At 46.9% G+C, this 14892-nt stretch overlaps 4 protein-coding genes across 4 annotated transcripts; 2 read left to right on the top strand and 2 right to left on the bottom strand.

Moving 5' to 3' along the window:
* Positions 1-4466: 4466 nt before the first annotated feature.
* DFJ58DRAFT_725002 (uncharacterized protein) lies at positions 4467-4776 on the top strand (the record flags this gene model as incomplete). Its single annotated transcript, XM_041385165.1, has 2 exons — positions 4467-4501; positions 4581-4776. The coding sequence occupies 2 exons, from the start codon at positions 4467-4469 to the stop codon at positions 4774-4776; spliced, it is 231 nt and encodes a 76-aa protein (XP_041246818.1).
* A 1324-nt stretch (positions 4777-6100) lies between these two features.
* Positions 6101-8518, bottom strand: DFJ58DRAFT_725001 (uncharacterized protein; the record flags this gene model as incomplete). Its single annotated transcript, XM_041385164.1, has 7 exons — positions 6101-6436; positions 6496-6513; positions 6572-6925; positions 6976-7038; positions 7112-7511; positions 7588-7724; positions 7793-8518. 7 exons carry the CDS (start codon positions 8516-8518, stop codon positions 6101-6103), a joined length of 2034 nt encoding a protein of 677 aa, XP_041246817.1.
* Positions 8519-9223: 705 nt separating this feature from the next.
* DFJ58DRAFT_213914 (uncharacterized protein) lies at positions 9224-10086 on the bottom strand. Its single transcript, XM_041379278.1, has 4 exons — positions 9954-10086; positions 9663-9895; positions 9550-9604; positions 9224-9493 (listed from the first exon to the last, which is right to left on the bottom strand). Exons 2-4 carry the CDS (start codon positions 9851-9853, stop codon positions 9296-9298), a joined length of 444 nt encoding a protein of 147 aa, XP_041246816.1. The 5' UTR covers positions 9854-9895; positions 9954-10086; the 3' UTR covers positions 9224-9295.
* Positions 10087-11889: 1803 nt separating this feature from the next.
* Positions 11890-13260, top strand: DFJ58DRAFT_912346 (uncharacterized protein; the record flags this gene model as incomplete). Its single annotated transcript, XM_041395264.1, has 7 exons — positions 11890-11968; positions 12019-12065; positions 12124-12192; positions 12248-12455; positions 12502-12597; positions 12933-12957; positions 12993-13260. The coding sequence occupies 7 exons, from the start codon at positions 11890-11892 to the stop codon at positions 13258-13260; spliced, it is 792 nt and encodes a 263-aa protein (XP_041246815.1).
* Positions 13261-14892: the final 1632 nt, after the last annotated feature.

Raw genomic sequence — 14892 nt, 5'->3', positions numbered from 1 at the left:
TTCTTTTTTCCCCCTTTATTTCATCATTGTCTCTGTTTCTTAGTTATAATTTGGCAAATCTCGATTCAACTTTATGCTGTACCGTATATACGTATGTGTCACTCGGACCAGTCTTATTTACCCTCAAGGAATGGATAATGTACTTAATTCATGCGACATACACCATCCTTTAGTTCTCTGACTGCTTCTCAACGCTTAATTCACTTCTCCGTCTTCAGTAGGTGCGCACGAACAACTGTTGAATGACATGTTTGAGGGTGAGAGTGTACAAGATGGACAGGGTCCAGCGCTTTGCACAAATGCGTCGAGTTTGCAACTCAGTGGACTCGGGGGTGCCCAATCATTGTAAAGGCCACCCTGTGGCTCAACGGAAGTCATGGAACACGACAACCCAAAACTACTATGTAGAACTGCGGCATAAAGATGATGTGTGGCAGGCCGGCAGCAAAAACTGGATAGGTGGCTCATTGATGTAGCCCTCCGGCGAAAAGGGGATGGAGTCCGGCGGAGGCGCGAGGTGGCCCGTGGCGAATGAGGTGGTATGGAAAACCCTTCGTTCATGCACTGGTTGTCTATCTTAGAGTCCTCAAGCAGCAGATCCAGAGCGATCTGAATGCGACAATTGAGGTTCTTAGAGTGTAGGGAGGAGAGTCTGCAGGTAACAAAGGAGTCATCTTGTAATAGTTGTCCACTGAATCGCGCCAGGTCGCGTAGTAACGATAGAAAATGACAATAAGGAACAAGGAACGTGTCCTGTATTACAGTGATATTGCGTTGCGGCGTCGTTCTAGTAGCCAATGCGGTAGTTGGGACTGCGTCACTAATATTCACCGCTTGTGCTCTGAATAGGTATGCAACACAGCCAGCCCACAAAACGAACACGCCACATCCATACAACAACAGGGATATAAGGATGCGAGGGTGTTCCCGTTGTCCCTGCGGCACTAGTGACTGCAGGAAATGTTGAAGCAGCGGTAGTGGAACGTGATTGCTGTGATGATGATGATGTGCTCTGTGCTGCTCCGCTGGGTTGTTGCGTGGTATGAGTATTGGGGGCTCGAGATGAGCTGGTAGCTGGCTTCTTCTTTCTGGCGTGATAGTATCTCTGCGCAAAGAGGACTCAGCGATAAAGAAGAACCGTGAAAGAGCAAAAAAACGCACAGGCTTTCCCGCTGTGCACAGGACCTCAACCTTTCGCAACTCAATGTCCGATCTATCTCGTCTGCGGAGTATGCCGAATGCTAGGTTTCGAGTCCAGCTAAAAGGTCGGGATCGGGATTGGGTGTCGCGTTCAGTTGCTCCATGTGACTTGGAGTGGTGCCAAAAGGAGGAAAAAGGACTGAGGGTGCGTTGACGTGGTGCTGGAGTGGGACGGTTATGCGGCCCATGGGATTGGGATAGACGAGTACGCAACTGACGATATATTTGTCAAAGTATCGAATAGTAGATAGAGATCACATACATTAGCCTCTCGCAGTGCATCGCCAAAAAACCCTGGAGGTATTTGAGGAGTACATTTCATCTTTGGCGCTGGTCGTGGTGTAGCATCAACCTGGGGGAGCAGATCCGTTGTCAGTGTCATCGAAAATGAAATGTATATGAACTTACGATATCTGATGGAAGGCCAGCTTCGTTGACGATAGCGCAAACGTCCCATATGTATAGGTGGTCATCATTGCAGCCAGTGACGAGGAACTTTCTGTTTGCAGAAAAGGTCGCGGAGTTCACGTAGTCTTCATGATGAAGTGGTGTTCCGATGGGTTGATTGGTTTCGAGGTTCCATAGTTGCGCTGTCTTTTGAAAGTATTCTGTGGTTGCGAGGATGCGCTCATTGGGAGATAATGTGAGCTCGAGATGGCATGGATCTTTTGATGGGAACAAACCTGCCTCTTCATCCCAGCAGCTCATAACGAAATCTATCATCTCATCACGGTCCAACGCATCCCCATGTCCCATGACCAAAAGAACAGGCCCCAGCCACTACGGGTGGTGGTAGCAGGATGACAGTGTCAGATAACAGCAGGAGGCCGAGAGTGCAGGATTTGTCGTTAGCAGTGGCCTAGCTGAGAGTGACATCGCAGGCAGTGAATGTAGACAAAAGTACAAGCAGTCACCGTGAAAATCCGAGTTTAAGCAGGCTAAGATTTGTCAAAGAAACATAATCTAGTAGCTTCAAAGATTTGGAGGCAGATGTTGAAGAGGTATGCCATTGAAGGCCGTTAGCGACTCAGTGGAGAGGTGGTTGTGGTAGGTTGTTGAGTTCAATACTGTGATGAATTTTGGTCTAGTACTAGTAGTACCGTACACTGACTATACATAGTTATTGGTGGCGGCTGTTGCAACAACCCACACTTTGCACGAAGAGTGTCATGTTCCAAGTCATTTCCCTCACAAGAGTACTTCATGGTGTCTTGCAATATGCAAGGACTACTGTGCTGCTATTTTGGACCATTCAAAGTGCTTGCTATCATCAATATTCAGTCCACAATCAGGGTTTTATGTTTCAGTACGAGTTTTATTCGTCATCTGATTGGCTGCTGAAGCGCTGAACCTCCAAGTCTCATCCACCCTCGCAAGCTTCAATCATTGTCAATGTTCACGATAGTGTTCAAGTTAGCAAAAATTGGCAGAACTCCAGAGTCCAGACTCGCAGAGATGTAACTTAGATTTGATAACATGGTTTGAATTCAATAAAACATGGAAATCAACGTCCCTATAGTAAGATGGTACATGCTTGGCGCTGTTGCAGACATTGAGCAAGCAAACGACTTTCATACTCCGCTTGGGGGCGTTGATGGACCCAGACTTCGTCTTAAGTTTCAGGAAAGAAGGATACCTGTTTCATAGCTGCCGAGTCCCTGACTGTCGCCTCCGTCAGTTTTCACGTCTGCCTACTGTCGTTGAGATTAACAGTCGCAAAAGCAAGGGTCATCGCATTCTTCAGTCGGTCGGACAGCATCGCACATCGCTTTTCTAGACGATCAATTTTGCTGAGTAGATTCTCAGACTCCGTCTTCATAAGTAGAGTCCATGGCCGGATGTGGGTCTTCGCGATAAATTGTACTGATACCTTAAAGTTATGAAGGAGTGATTGATAGTGCAAGAGATACACAAAATCGCAAGGAAGAGGAACATCGGGTCTTTTGACTTGGCAAATATTTTTTGCCAGTATACACTGCCCCCCTACAAGCTGCATGAGCGAGTGAAGGCGCTTCGCGGATGTCCGGCACCATGTGGACTCAGGATGGTAGGAGATGATGGTGCTTGTCTTTACGTCCTGAACCATGTGAATTACGAGGAGGTCAATGAAGAGCATGCTGCCATCTAGGACGGACGTTGGAATGTGAATATAAGGATCTTGATACACATACCACTCATTGGGAAAGGAGCCTGGGTGTTGATCTGAGTATCTGTTGAAGGTGAACAGGATGACTATGACAGATGATGGGTCGCTTACTTGGGGGTTGCGATAGCGATGTTAGAGAGGTGGGTGATGATCGAGAATTTTTGCGCAGCGTTCGTACAAATGGCAGGGTAATAGTAATGTCTATCGCACAATATCAGCATGGCATCCAAAATGGAAGATTTGAACTTACGATCTCCTTCGTTATGGACAAGTGCTTCCTGATATTGTGAGGGTATGCAATTTATGGAGGACGTGAAAAAGAATGGTTCGATGTTGTATCTAAGTATGAGGAACCTCAGAGTCAGCAAGTAGATAAGCAAAAATGCCACTACATACGCGATATCTGGGGAGAGCATCAGTCAGCAAAAGTAAGGAAAATAAGAGGACAGAACTTATGGCGGCGCAGGCACCGCAGGTGGCATAGCTGTATTACTATCCTTGAGGTTTTGAAGAGCAATGTCCTCTGAGTCGTCATGGCGCACTCTAAAGGTGGTGGCCAATGTTTTGACTGCCATGATGTCTTGACGGTTGGAATCAGTTCATGCAGGAATTGTCGTGAGGAAGGGGAACGGTGAACATATATATTTATGGTAAACAGGCGCCCAGCGCTGTGTCCGTCCTCGACGTGGTGATTCATCTGCATCGTGTAAAGGATTTTCATTGAATCAGAGCGTCGCGTCATGTCACATGACTTTGTGTACAAGCTGCCGCAGAACCAAACAAACCATTGTAGCGGTCAGTGCATATCAATTTTCCATTGTCGTTTACTCCTCCGTCTTCCAACAGACGCCCTCTCAAGCCTCGACCTTACCTTGTCAAGTTCGATGCAGCCTATATACTCTGTGCACCCGCGATGCTCTGACCCGGGTGGGTATGGGTAGGCCTCTGAAAGTTTCAGTACCCGCGGGTCGGGTGTGGGTATGACCCGGGTCGACCCATGTCATACCCTAGGGCCCGTGTCCAAAATGATTTCTTAGACTTCGAACCATTCGTTGATAGCGCAACTACTGGCCACACAAGTACCTTAGATTTTCTTTCTTTCTTTCTTAGACGCACCATCATGGCGTCCTCAACCAATATTAAGGTTGTTTGTCGGTGCGTCTTAACCTAGCTTCGGGATTCAATCAAGATGCACGAAGTGTCTCTCTAATCACTTACTGACGCGACTGAATAGGTTTCGGCCCCAAAATGCTCTCGAACTCAGAGAGGGCGGCGATATCGTAGTCGCCTTCGATGAGAATCTTCAGACCGTGCAGATGAAGAACTCGCAGGCCGTTTCTGGGCCAGAGAAGGATGGATTCACATTCGACAGAGTTTTTCTGATGGGCACAAAACAACACAAAGTATTCGATTACGGTGTTAAAGAGTGAGTGGCTCCGAGAACCACACATCTTTGTCGTGTACCTCATCTGATTACCTCCTAATGCAGCATTGTGAAAGGTGAGAGAAGGCACCCCGTCTTGTGATATCGAGTGCCTTTCATGCACTGTTAAATCATTTCGCGGAAGGATAGTATTGCTAATACGGTAATAAGATGTCCTGGATGGCTACAATGGCACGGTCTTTGCGTATGGCCAGACTGGTAGTGGAAAGACATTCAGCATGATGGCGCGTTCAATTCATATCATTTTAAATTTCCCTCCTGAATTTTGTTACCTAGGGCGCGGACATTGACTCTTCGGATCTGAAGGGAATTATACCCCGCATCACGGAACAGATTTTTAAATCAATCGTGGAATCGAACTCTCACCTTGAATATGTCGTCAAGGTATCCTACTTGGAAATCTACCTTGAACGCATACACGACCTCCTTGCCCGTATGTAGGGCATCCTGCACCAGGCATGGTTAGCTAGCCCTCTGTGGCCTCTCTCGTCTATTCATTGGATCGGTATGCTGCACAGTATGAGGTGCCCTCGCTGGTTTATGTGAGTTCATTCTGTCTCTGCACCAAGCACTCGCTTAATCATCGAGATTCATCCCTCAACATCAGCTCTATTTAAGCCAGGAATGACTTGTATCATATCGTTTCTCCGTCTCCGGGTGCAAGCTCTTCTGAGGGCTCGAACATAATTGTAGACTCAAACACTCAGCCTGAAGACCCACCAGAGGAATACTGCTAGTACAAGGGTATGTTTTTGTTGGTATTTGCAGACTGGTTCTCTCATACATCCAGCGCACTCTCTCATACATCCAGCGCACTCTCATACATCCAGCGTACCCTCTCACATCCTCCCTCATACCCTCTCGTATCCTCTCTCATACCCTCTCGCATCCTCCCTTCATACCCTCTCATATATCCAACGCATCCTCTCGCATCCTCCTTCGTACCCTCTCATATATCCACTGCACCCTCCTGCACCCTCTCTCGCACCCTCTCTCGCACCCTCTCGCACCTACAATGCACCCTTCAGGGATGTATTAAATCCATAGTCACGACTCACAACCCTCCTCATGCCTTTCCTCATTGTCTAGTTGCTCTGTCATGACCACCCTACCCCACTTACATTGGTAGCTACTATGCTTTGTAATTTGTTATGTCAATACTAGTATAGCAGTTGCATAGCCTGCTTGTCTCATCCAGGACATCTCAGAACACTAATGTCTTCGCGCATCGGAAAACCTGTGGAGATCTCACCAAACATAAGTAACTGATTGAATAAAATAACATAACCAGTAACGGAAATGGTGGGAGGCTACGAGAGGGTCACTATACTAACAATATTAATGACGGGAGAAGCTTGGTATAATGTGCTAGGGCTCTCCAGGCTCTCAATGAGGCCACTAAGACTGGCAGGGCTACCCTCTTGATGATAACAGACGAGTCCGTGAGGTGGTTCGCAAGGGTACCGTTGTGCCTCTTGAGGCGAGGCAAGGGATACTGACGAGGTGCGCAAACGGATGCAGGGCGGGAGGGTTGCTCCTCGTGGAGGTGTGTGAGAGGGTTGCATAAACCTGTTAGGGAATTTGGTGAGAACCTCCCTGGGGAGGGTGGTCTCAGAGACCAGTTGCGCTCTACAAGGAAACCGGGTCTAACAGACCGTGAGAAGCTCTAAAAAGTGCTGCCAAGGGTGACTTCAATTAGGCATACCTGACAGATGAAATGCACCTAGATCGGAATTCGATAACCAGCGGCAACACTGAAACCCAGTCAGACACCGTGATACATCAATTGGGGGTGATGGGCTCACATCCGCCAATACGCCTAAAACTTCTGAATCCGTTTCCTCGACATGCGGTCCTTGATATATCCCTGGATTCTCCAGGGAAGACTGCAGTTTGGACATAGGAAATCGATATGCACTATCAGAAACCGTGCCAGACCCAATCCTGCGGACCAGTATACTCGGAGAATTCAGCCGAAATTTTCCAGATAAATCTGCCATTGCTGCTACAATATAGTAAACCTGGAGGGGGAACATGCTGATGGGATCAAAATAAAGTACGATCAGTTGTTCCGCAGTCGCGAGTGACCTGTTCACAAGTGTGAAATCAAGATAAGGCATGACTTTGGACCATCCCTATCATACGATAGTGAGAAGAGATGCCCACTCTATTCTATAATAGACACAAACTCACGGAAAACACGGCACGGGCTTTCCGTAACATTGTTTGGGCCATTACTGAGCTCGCCCTAGTAGACATAAGACCTCAATCCAGTGCAGAATGTGAACACGAAGAAATTTCTCTAATGCGGAGACAAGAACCTCATTGTAATTTGCGAAAGATAGATGGTGTACCCAATGACGGCAAGCACATTGCACGATATCAGGAAGAACAGTGTCTCGTTTATGCCAGAAACGACTGTCTTCGATGGTCATGGTTGTGTGGTCTGAGAGATCGCATAGATTTGCCTTGAGTTTATGTAGAATGACAAAACACTGGTGTCCGAGACCCTTATGGATCTCTGTAGAGTCGACGTAATGTGGGCGACAGCGCACTGGGTTTGCGAAGAACTCGAATAGCGATGAATGATATGGTTGGATGGGAATCGTGGGTTGATCAGGTGACACAATCAGAATCGACGAAAATTCCTCCAGAGTGAGGTCGAGGCTCTCGCTATAATCCAAAGGAACAAAATTGCAGGAGTTGAGAGCGCGGAAGGGGCTGCGCCAAATTGATGATATCGATAAGATGCCTGATCAAGGCTCTGTTGTCCGGGTCCCTGATGATATCCTGATACGTGTAATCCAGGTCGGCATATGCATCTGCCGTAGCATCGGGTGATGACAAGAATGCATCCAACCTCGAAACAGGGTGTTTTCTCGGGTGCGAAATGTATTTCATCGCTATGGATGCACATAAAAATGAGTTGCCGACCTTGTCAGCGAGGTTATCCATTTGACGAGGAGATGGCCATTGGGGCACGTCTCCAAGACTAAGCTTACGAGTCTGGACAACTCGCTGAAATTCGTGCATAAGGAAGTGACGGATATCTCTGCTTGTCTCCCCATCGTAATCCTGCAAGGAGATTTCTTGAATGTCTCCGAATCCTTCCAAGAGGCTTCGTTAATGCGCAACTTGGGTCGGCTAGCTAGAATGATGTGGGCGTTGAGTGGATCCTTGTAGGCGCCTATGGCTTCCGCTAGTAAGTGTGCCACCCGTACAGCATCGCAGGGGGAACAGGATTCCTCCAACGCATCGATGATGAATGTCACAGGTGACCGAGATTGGATTCTCCAAAGATGTTTGATGATAAGATGTTGGATTTGGTCCTTTCGAGATTTCAGGCGTGATAACAATGCAGGATCATCAATAATGGTTCTGATGATCTCGCTTTTCACCGACGGGAATGTAAGGGCCAACTGATATGCAAGGGTTGGCACGACATTATCGCACATCGTCTTGTCTACATCATTATGGGAGAAGAAAAAAGTTCCGGCAAGACGTTTTTGTGCCCGTAGCTCTTCTGCAATCGTGAATAAGATAGATGTTTTTCCTGAACCTGGAAATCCGTGCAACCAGACATTTTTCTGGCTCTTCTCATCAACTACCTGCCGGATGCTCTTCAAAACAGTGGTTCGTGTGTCTTCAAGACATGGAGAGAGTGCTCGTGGTTCAGCAATTGTATATGGCACGGTGCACTGCAGCTTTGACCAGACGATCCCATGCATGGTCGTGTGTTTCAATTGCTGTTACATGCAAACGATGCTCAGTCAAGTTCACAATATGTACAATGCTAACTGCTAGGTTCACCTTCCTGCTGCATGTCACAGTATACGCCTGGGCTTTGAGCTTGAGATCTGAAAACCCGAAGCTGGAAAATGATGACCATTGAATCACGTAACTTGTTAAAACGTTAATTCCTTGGTTCTATTTTTACGTTCGGCGTAATTCTTCTATATGGATCATGAAAGCTGTGATGTCCTACAAGTTGACACTGTCAGGACCTTGGCTTCGTACATCTGAGTCGGTCATGGACGTGGGCCGTGGCTATTGGCGTTCAACTCGTGGCAGGACTAGATGTAGCAGTGGTTCGTACGCTGCTGCTACTGCCAGTGGCGCATACACTTCGAAAGGTGGACTGTAAGAGCCTCCGAGTTATGCTGGGCCAGGACATGGTCGATGATCATTGCAACCAGTGGCGTCGATTTCCCTCCGAAGTGACTTCCTGCAGAGACGCAATAGTAGGTCTTGGAAAAATATGGCAAACTCGGCGGGAACTTCCGAGTCAGCGGCAGGTCCGTGCCGAGCGGCCCGAAGTACTCAACGTTTCAAACATGCGAGCTCGAGACCAAATTACTTAATGTCGTGGGCTTTTTCACCGCGGTGCAGTGGAAGCTTGTTTTGACCAGACAATATATAATTAGGGATTGAACAATAAAAACAAATTCTCTCGCTCCCCGCACCTATTGCAAATCAATCATATCGAGTATCTCCTGCGCTACACACTAATTGCTGGTTGATACATGAACGTACTCCTGAAAAGCAATTGAAGTCATAGCAGTTGCTGCATCAGAGTTGGCCATCAGCTCAGCGTGATATTCTCGAATACCGAGGATGAGGCGTGGTCCCAGCACAAACATCTGCACGACCTGGAATATCTCAGCGAGACCAAGATAAATCTGAGTGTGCAGGGAATACATGTCCTATAGAAATGATTAATCATGGTCACACGTAGATGTATGTGACAGCTCGACATAACCGCTGAGACCGTCGGAGAGAACAAACCGATCGGGAAGCAAGAGATAGCCAAAAAACTAGCAACGTGCAAAACTTCAGCGGAATAAGAGAACCACATTCACGTCATGATCTCACCTCACAAAATACCTCACGTGAGTTTTCACTAACACCTTGAAACAGTCCTCAATGATACCACTTGTCGAGTGCCGTCGCAGTTCACGGAAGCGCTTTACAGCAATCCAGACCGCGAGACACAGTGCAAGGACCTCCCATACAGTGCCAGGGATCCAAGTCATGGACTGCAGAAAATAGGGAATCTCCCGCATAGCCAATGATGCACTGATAGGTGCCGGAGAGAACGAATTCCTCTGGTATTTGTCGATGAGCCTGGTACACTTAATTATCTCATCTATAATTAAAGCTTACCCCCTGAAATCTGCATCGTCGATATTATGCCCATCACTCCGTTGGCGATTGTGATGGCCACAAGGATGACGATGAGAAATATAAGCATCCTTCTGGATCGCTGGTACATAGCATGTAACCGAACGATCATGATGGCTTGCATGATGTTTCAGTCCAGTCAAATGTTCACGGAGGTGTATAGCTCACCGCACAGTATTACATCTACGACCTGACTCGTCCATTGAATTGCGTCGTATAGGATTAGGCCTGATAAATTCAGCACATTAGTTATCAGCTTCGGAAGATCACAGGCTCGAGACAAACTCACAACTATGGGAGTCGTTATATTGAACCAGCGAGTTGTTCGAGAATCTCACTCACCCCTGCATGGTAGTTCAGTGGTGTTGGCAGGAATGGAAAACATCAGTGCGGAACACTCACTGCATCTGTCATCGAAATTGTTGGAACATTCCCTGTATGCCGCCCGTCACAAGCAAGAAACAGTCTATGCGAGGAGACATACCAAACATGTTGATCATAATTGTGAGAGATGGGTAATAAGCGCAACATCAATGGCTTAAACTTCCCAACGTACAAAACATATCCTATTCCAACATAGCGCACCTAGGATATTTTGAAGTTAATACTATGGTGGACGATAGGTTACGGTTCGATTTGCCGATTTGCCGATTTGCCGCGACTTATTTGAAAGTCCGCGCGGTGTTTATTCTAGTATTACAAGCATACCTAGGCATACATACAAACTTGTGTCACATTAATGCAACGTGCATTACCTTACTTGCAGACCGCTGCCCAAACTTGAGATGGGACCCTGGCCTGATGAAAGAGTGATAACAGGGAGCAGCAGCTATACCTGATCTTTCTCTGGGCTATACTAATACTAGTATCATACTAGTAGTGACTCAGATGCCGCAGAGGCAAATCAAATCGAGGCGACGATTATTTGTAAGTTACTAGTACACGACCAGCAGATATCTACAATTGTAAGAACAGACTCGGAGCGTTTGATCCCGCGGAACCAATTCGCGTCGACGCCATGCAATGCGCGCTCCATCCGAACCCCTCTTCTGCTCCACTTTGGCTCAGGCATGTACTCCACTTCAGCTCCTTTGTGTCAATGATTATAGTCAGCATCTGTCACGAGCTCGACAGTGGGCGCCGTTTTAAACCTGTGTTGGGTCAACGAACCACATGGTTTTATTGATGGGTCGAGGCTGAACGTTGCATCGCACACTGGACACTGTGGCGAGAATACTTCGGAGATTGCACGGGCACCGCGCCCAAATCATATGCAGCATTCAAAAATTCTTCGCGAGTCACTGCGTTGCAATCTCACCAACAACTTTTACCTTGATCCCATTAGTATCCCTGGATGCACATTGTCTTTGCACTGGAATTTGGGCTGAAACACTTCGATCAATCAGATATCATTCCTCAAATCTCACTTTGGCAATGTAAACACTGTATTGTGGTATATCAAGCACGAATGCGGTCCACCAAGTTCCTCCGCTCGATCTTCTAATAGCATGGTAGTATGGTCCTAATCTCAAATGATCCCAGTTGGTGGCCACTTATCAATGCGAGTCTTATTGACAGCTATTTTGTAGGTTCGTGGAGAGTCAGCCGCATGATGACGGTGACGATTCAATTCACCTTGACTCTAATTTCGTCACACAGGATGTACATGCTGGGTGTGTATCCTCGCATAGACTCTGTTTCTTTCTTGTGATGGGCAGCATACAGTCAGTGTTCCAACAATTTCGGCGACTGGCGCGGCAGTGAGCATTCCACACCGATATCTTCCATTCTTGTCCAACAACTGAACTACCATGCAGGGGTGAGTGAAATTCTCGAACAAAACTCGTTGATTCAACATAACGACTCCCACAGTTGTGAGTTTGTTTCAGAGTCTGTGATCTTCCGAAACTGATAACCAATGTTACTGGATTTGTCAGGCCTTATCATCTACGACACACTTAATTGGATGGGTGAGGTTGTAAATGTAATACTGGGCGGTGAGCTATACACCTCCATGACATTTGACTTGACTGAAATATCATGCAAGTCATCATGATCGCTCGGTTGCATGCCATGTATCAGAGATCTAGAAAGGTGCTGACATTGCGAGGTGAGCTCATAATGTCAATGTGGTTTCTCTTTTTCCGCCAAGGTTTCGCATGCTAGTTTTTTGGTTATCTCTTGCCTCCAGATCGGTTTCTTCTTTTCGACACTCTCAGCGGTATGCCGATCCGTTGACGACCTCTACATGCGACCATGATTCATCATTTCTATAGGACATATATTCCCTGGACCCTCAGATTTATCTTGGTCTCGCTGAGATATTCCAGGTCGTGCAGATGTTTGTGCTAGGACCACGCCTCATCCTCGGTGTTGGAGAATATCACGCTGAGCTCGTGGCCAACTCTAATACAGCAACCGCAATGACTTCAATTGCTTTTCAGGAGCGCGTCCATCAGACGGTCCATGTATCAAATAGCAGTAGTGTGTAGCGCAGGAGATGCTCGATATGATTTATTTGCGGGTGCAGGGAGCGGGAAAATGCACATTTACTGTGAGGTTGTTCATTCAAAGCGGCTTGCCACTTCAGGAACGAGAACAACGGACATGGATGAGGGTGATGCAGGTTAAATTGACAAAACCCATCAAAAACGAGGTGCCACAGCACCCTCCGGTTCATCAATGACCATAGTACCAACTACGAGTGAGACGAACGAATGGCATCGGTATCATATGCATGCTTAATGCGGCAAGCATAGTTCTTTGGCCCAGCCTGTCACGGTCCGCCTCAGAATCCAGAAAACCGAAGCCTGAAATTTCAATCCGAAGGAACGAGAAGACAAATCTCACCACATATTAGCCTTCAGTGCTGCAGTTCAAAATACCAAGTACCGAGTGAGCTAGCTCATCATGTGAAGTTGTTCAATGCTTTCAACTTTGATAAATGCATCATATACGCAGATGGCAGCAACAAAGCAAGTGCATAGTAAGTTAGTGTAAATACACCTCACGTCGCAGCAGCTACCGCGACAGTTGCAACATTTTCACGATGCCCGCGTCCAAGCTAATCGCATTGGCAAAGACTCGACGGTTAGGCGGCTTACTACGGCCTTGCAAGGGTGTGACAGTCTCACAGGTGCTTGTTTCCGCATGCTGCACTTGCAAGAGGCGAGAGGTCAGCGAGAGGTTGTGGGAGTTGCGTGAGGCGCTTGCAGGTCAACCGGTCATCTGCAGCGGTCTGCAAGCAAGGAATGCACTGAGTGTGACACGAATTTACTGGTATACCTAGGTATATTTGTAATACTAGAATAAACATCGATCGGACTTCCAAATAAGTCGCGGCAAATCGGCAAATCAAACCGTAACCTATCGTCCACCATATAATACAACTTACACACTTAAAAAACAAAAGCTACAATGAGATACAGAATGGTCATAAGGGACCAGCGTTGCCTCTGCCGTAAATTAGTTGTGGTATTTTCACACGGTTCTTTTGGTGGATGTGGAAATTCGCTCACCCAGACCAGTTCCACCTATAAAATTATTCTCAGCGAATGGCTGCTCCTGTAACGGTGTCAACCCGCCTCCTGTCCAAACGTAAGTCCTAGAAATACCATAATGTCAGTGAACTTTTCATACTTAATCTTGCTCACCCCAGTCGTACATTACCCCAGCACAGGAGGCAACTGCAAAGCCGCAGCCAAGGTTAATTGACTCATCAACGTCGTCATGTGGCTGACTCTCCACGAACCTACAAAATAGCTGGAAATATGATTCGCATTGATGATCGGCCACCACCTGGGATCATTCGAGATTAGAGTCATGCTATTGGAGGATAGGTGTGAGCGCGCGGGGGAACTTGGTGGACGTGCTACAACGATCGCATTTGTACTTGATATACCAACATCCAGCGCTTACATCGCCAAAGTGAGATTTGAGAGATAATATCTGATTGATCGAAGTAAGTGATTCAGCATGAATTCCAGTAGAAAGGCAATGTACATCCAAGGATACAGATGGGATCGAGGTGAAAGTTATTCATGAGATCGCAAAAGCAGTGACTCGCGTAGAATGTTTGAACGCCGCAAAAGACCGATCAGAGAACTGTTCGTGATTTTGGCAACATACTATGATGCAGTGCGATCTTTGGGGTGTTCTTGGCATTGCTGGGTTTGGCCTAGCAATATTGATACTATCATAGAAGATCATAGCCTGAGATCTAACACAGGTTTCAAAACAACGCCAAATTACTTATGAAAACGTTTTCTCTCTCAAGGTTAGCAATGTTCTTCCTCGAAATTCACTCTACTTACTTGATGCTGATGTTTAATCATAACGAGCAAAAATCCACAGCCTTTCTTCTAATTCATGTAAACGGTGATAAAATGCGACCACAAGTATACACGTGTCGTATCCAGTTTCCTGTCATAGAATGCGATTGACGTATGAGGTGATGAGGGCAGTCGTAGGAGGTGGTACAAATCGGAATGGGGTATCTGGCCATGGACGTTATGAGCGGAAGTCCGAAAAAGTCTTAAACGGATTACTATCAGTCAGTGTGTCCCAGAGCTAAACCTCCAAATACCTTTGGAACTATCGTCAATTATTGAAGGATTATAAGGGGGTAGCATAATCCATCCGATCTCCTAAAAACGCTAGTCGTCTGAAATTCAGCTAATTAGACGACACTAAGCGATATTAGCGGGGGAGGTTTTTCCTGGCGACTGACGTTTAACTCGGGGCGGGACTAGATGTAGCAGTGGCAGTGGCTCGCGCGCTGCTGCCACTGCCAGTGGCGCGCATGCACTCCGTACGAGTTGGCCGGGACATGGTCGATGATCATCGCAATCCTCACTGGCGTCAATTTCCCACCAACGGAATGTCGTGGAGATTTCGCGGAGATTTGCATACTTGATCATGA

The sequence above is a fragment of the Suillus subalutaceus genome, assembly GCF_016647625.1.
Source record: "Suillus subalutaceus strain FC151 chromosome Unknown DFJ58scaffold_23, whole genome shotgun sequence".
In the NCBI taxonomy this organism is placed as follows: domain Eukaryota; kingdom Fungi; phylum Basidiomycota; class Agaricomycetes; order Boletales; family Suillaceae; genus Suillus; species Suillus subalutaceus.
This window is presented reverse-complemented; position numbering and strand designations above follow the sequence as displayed.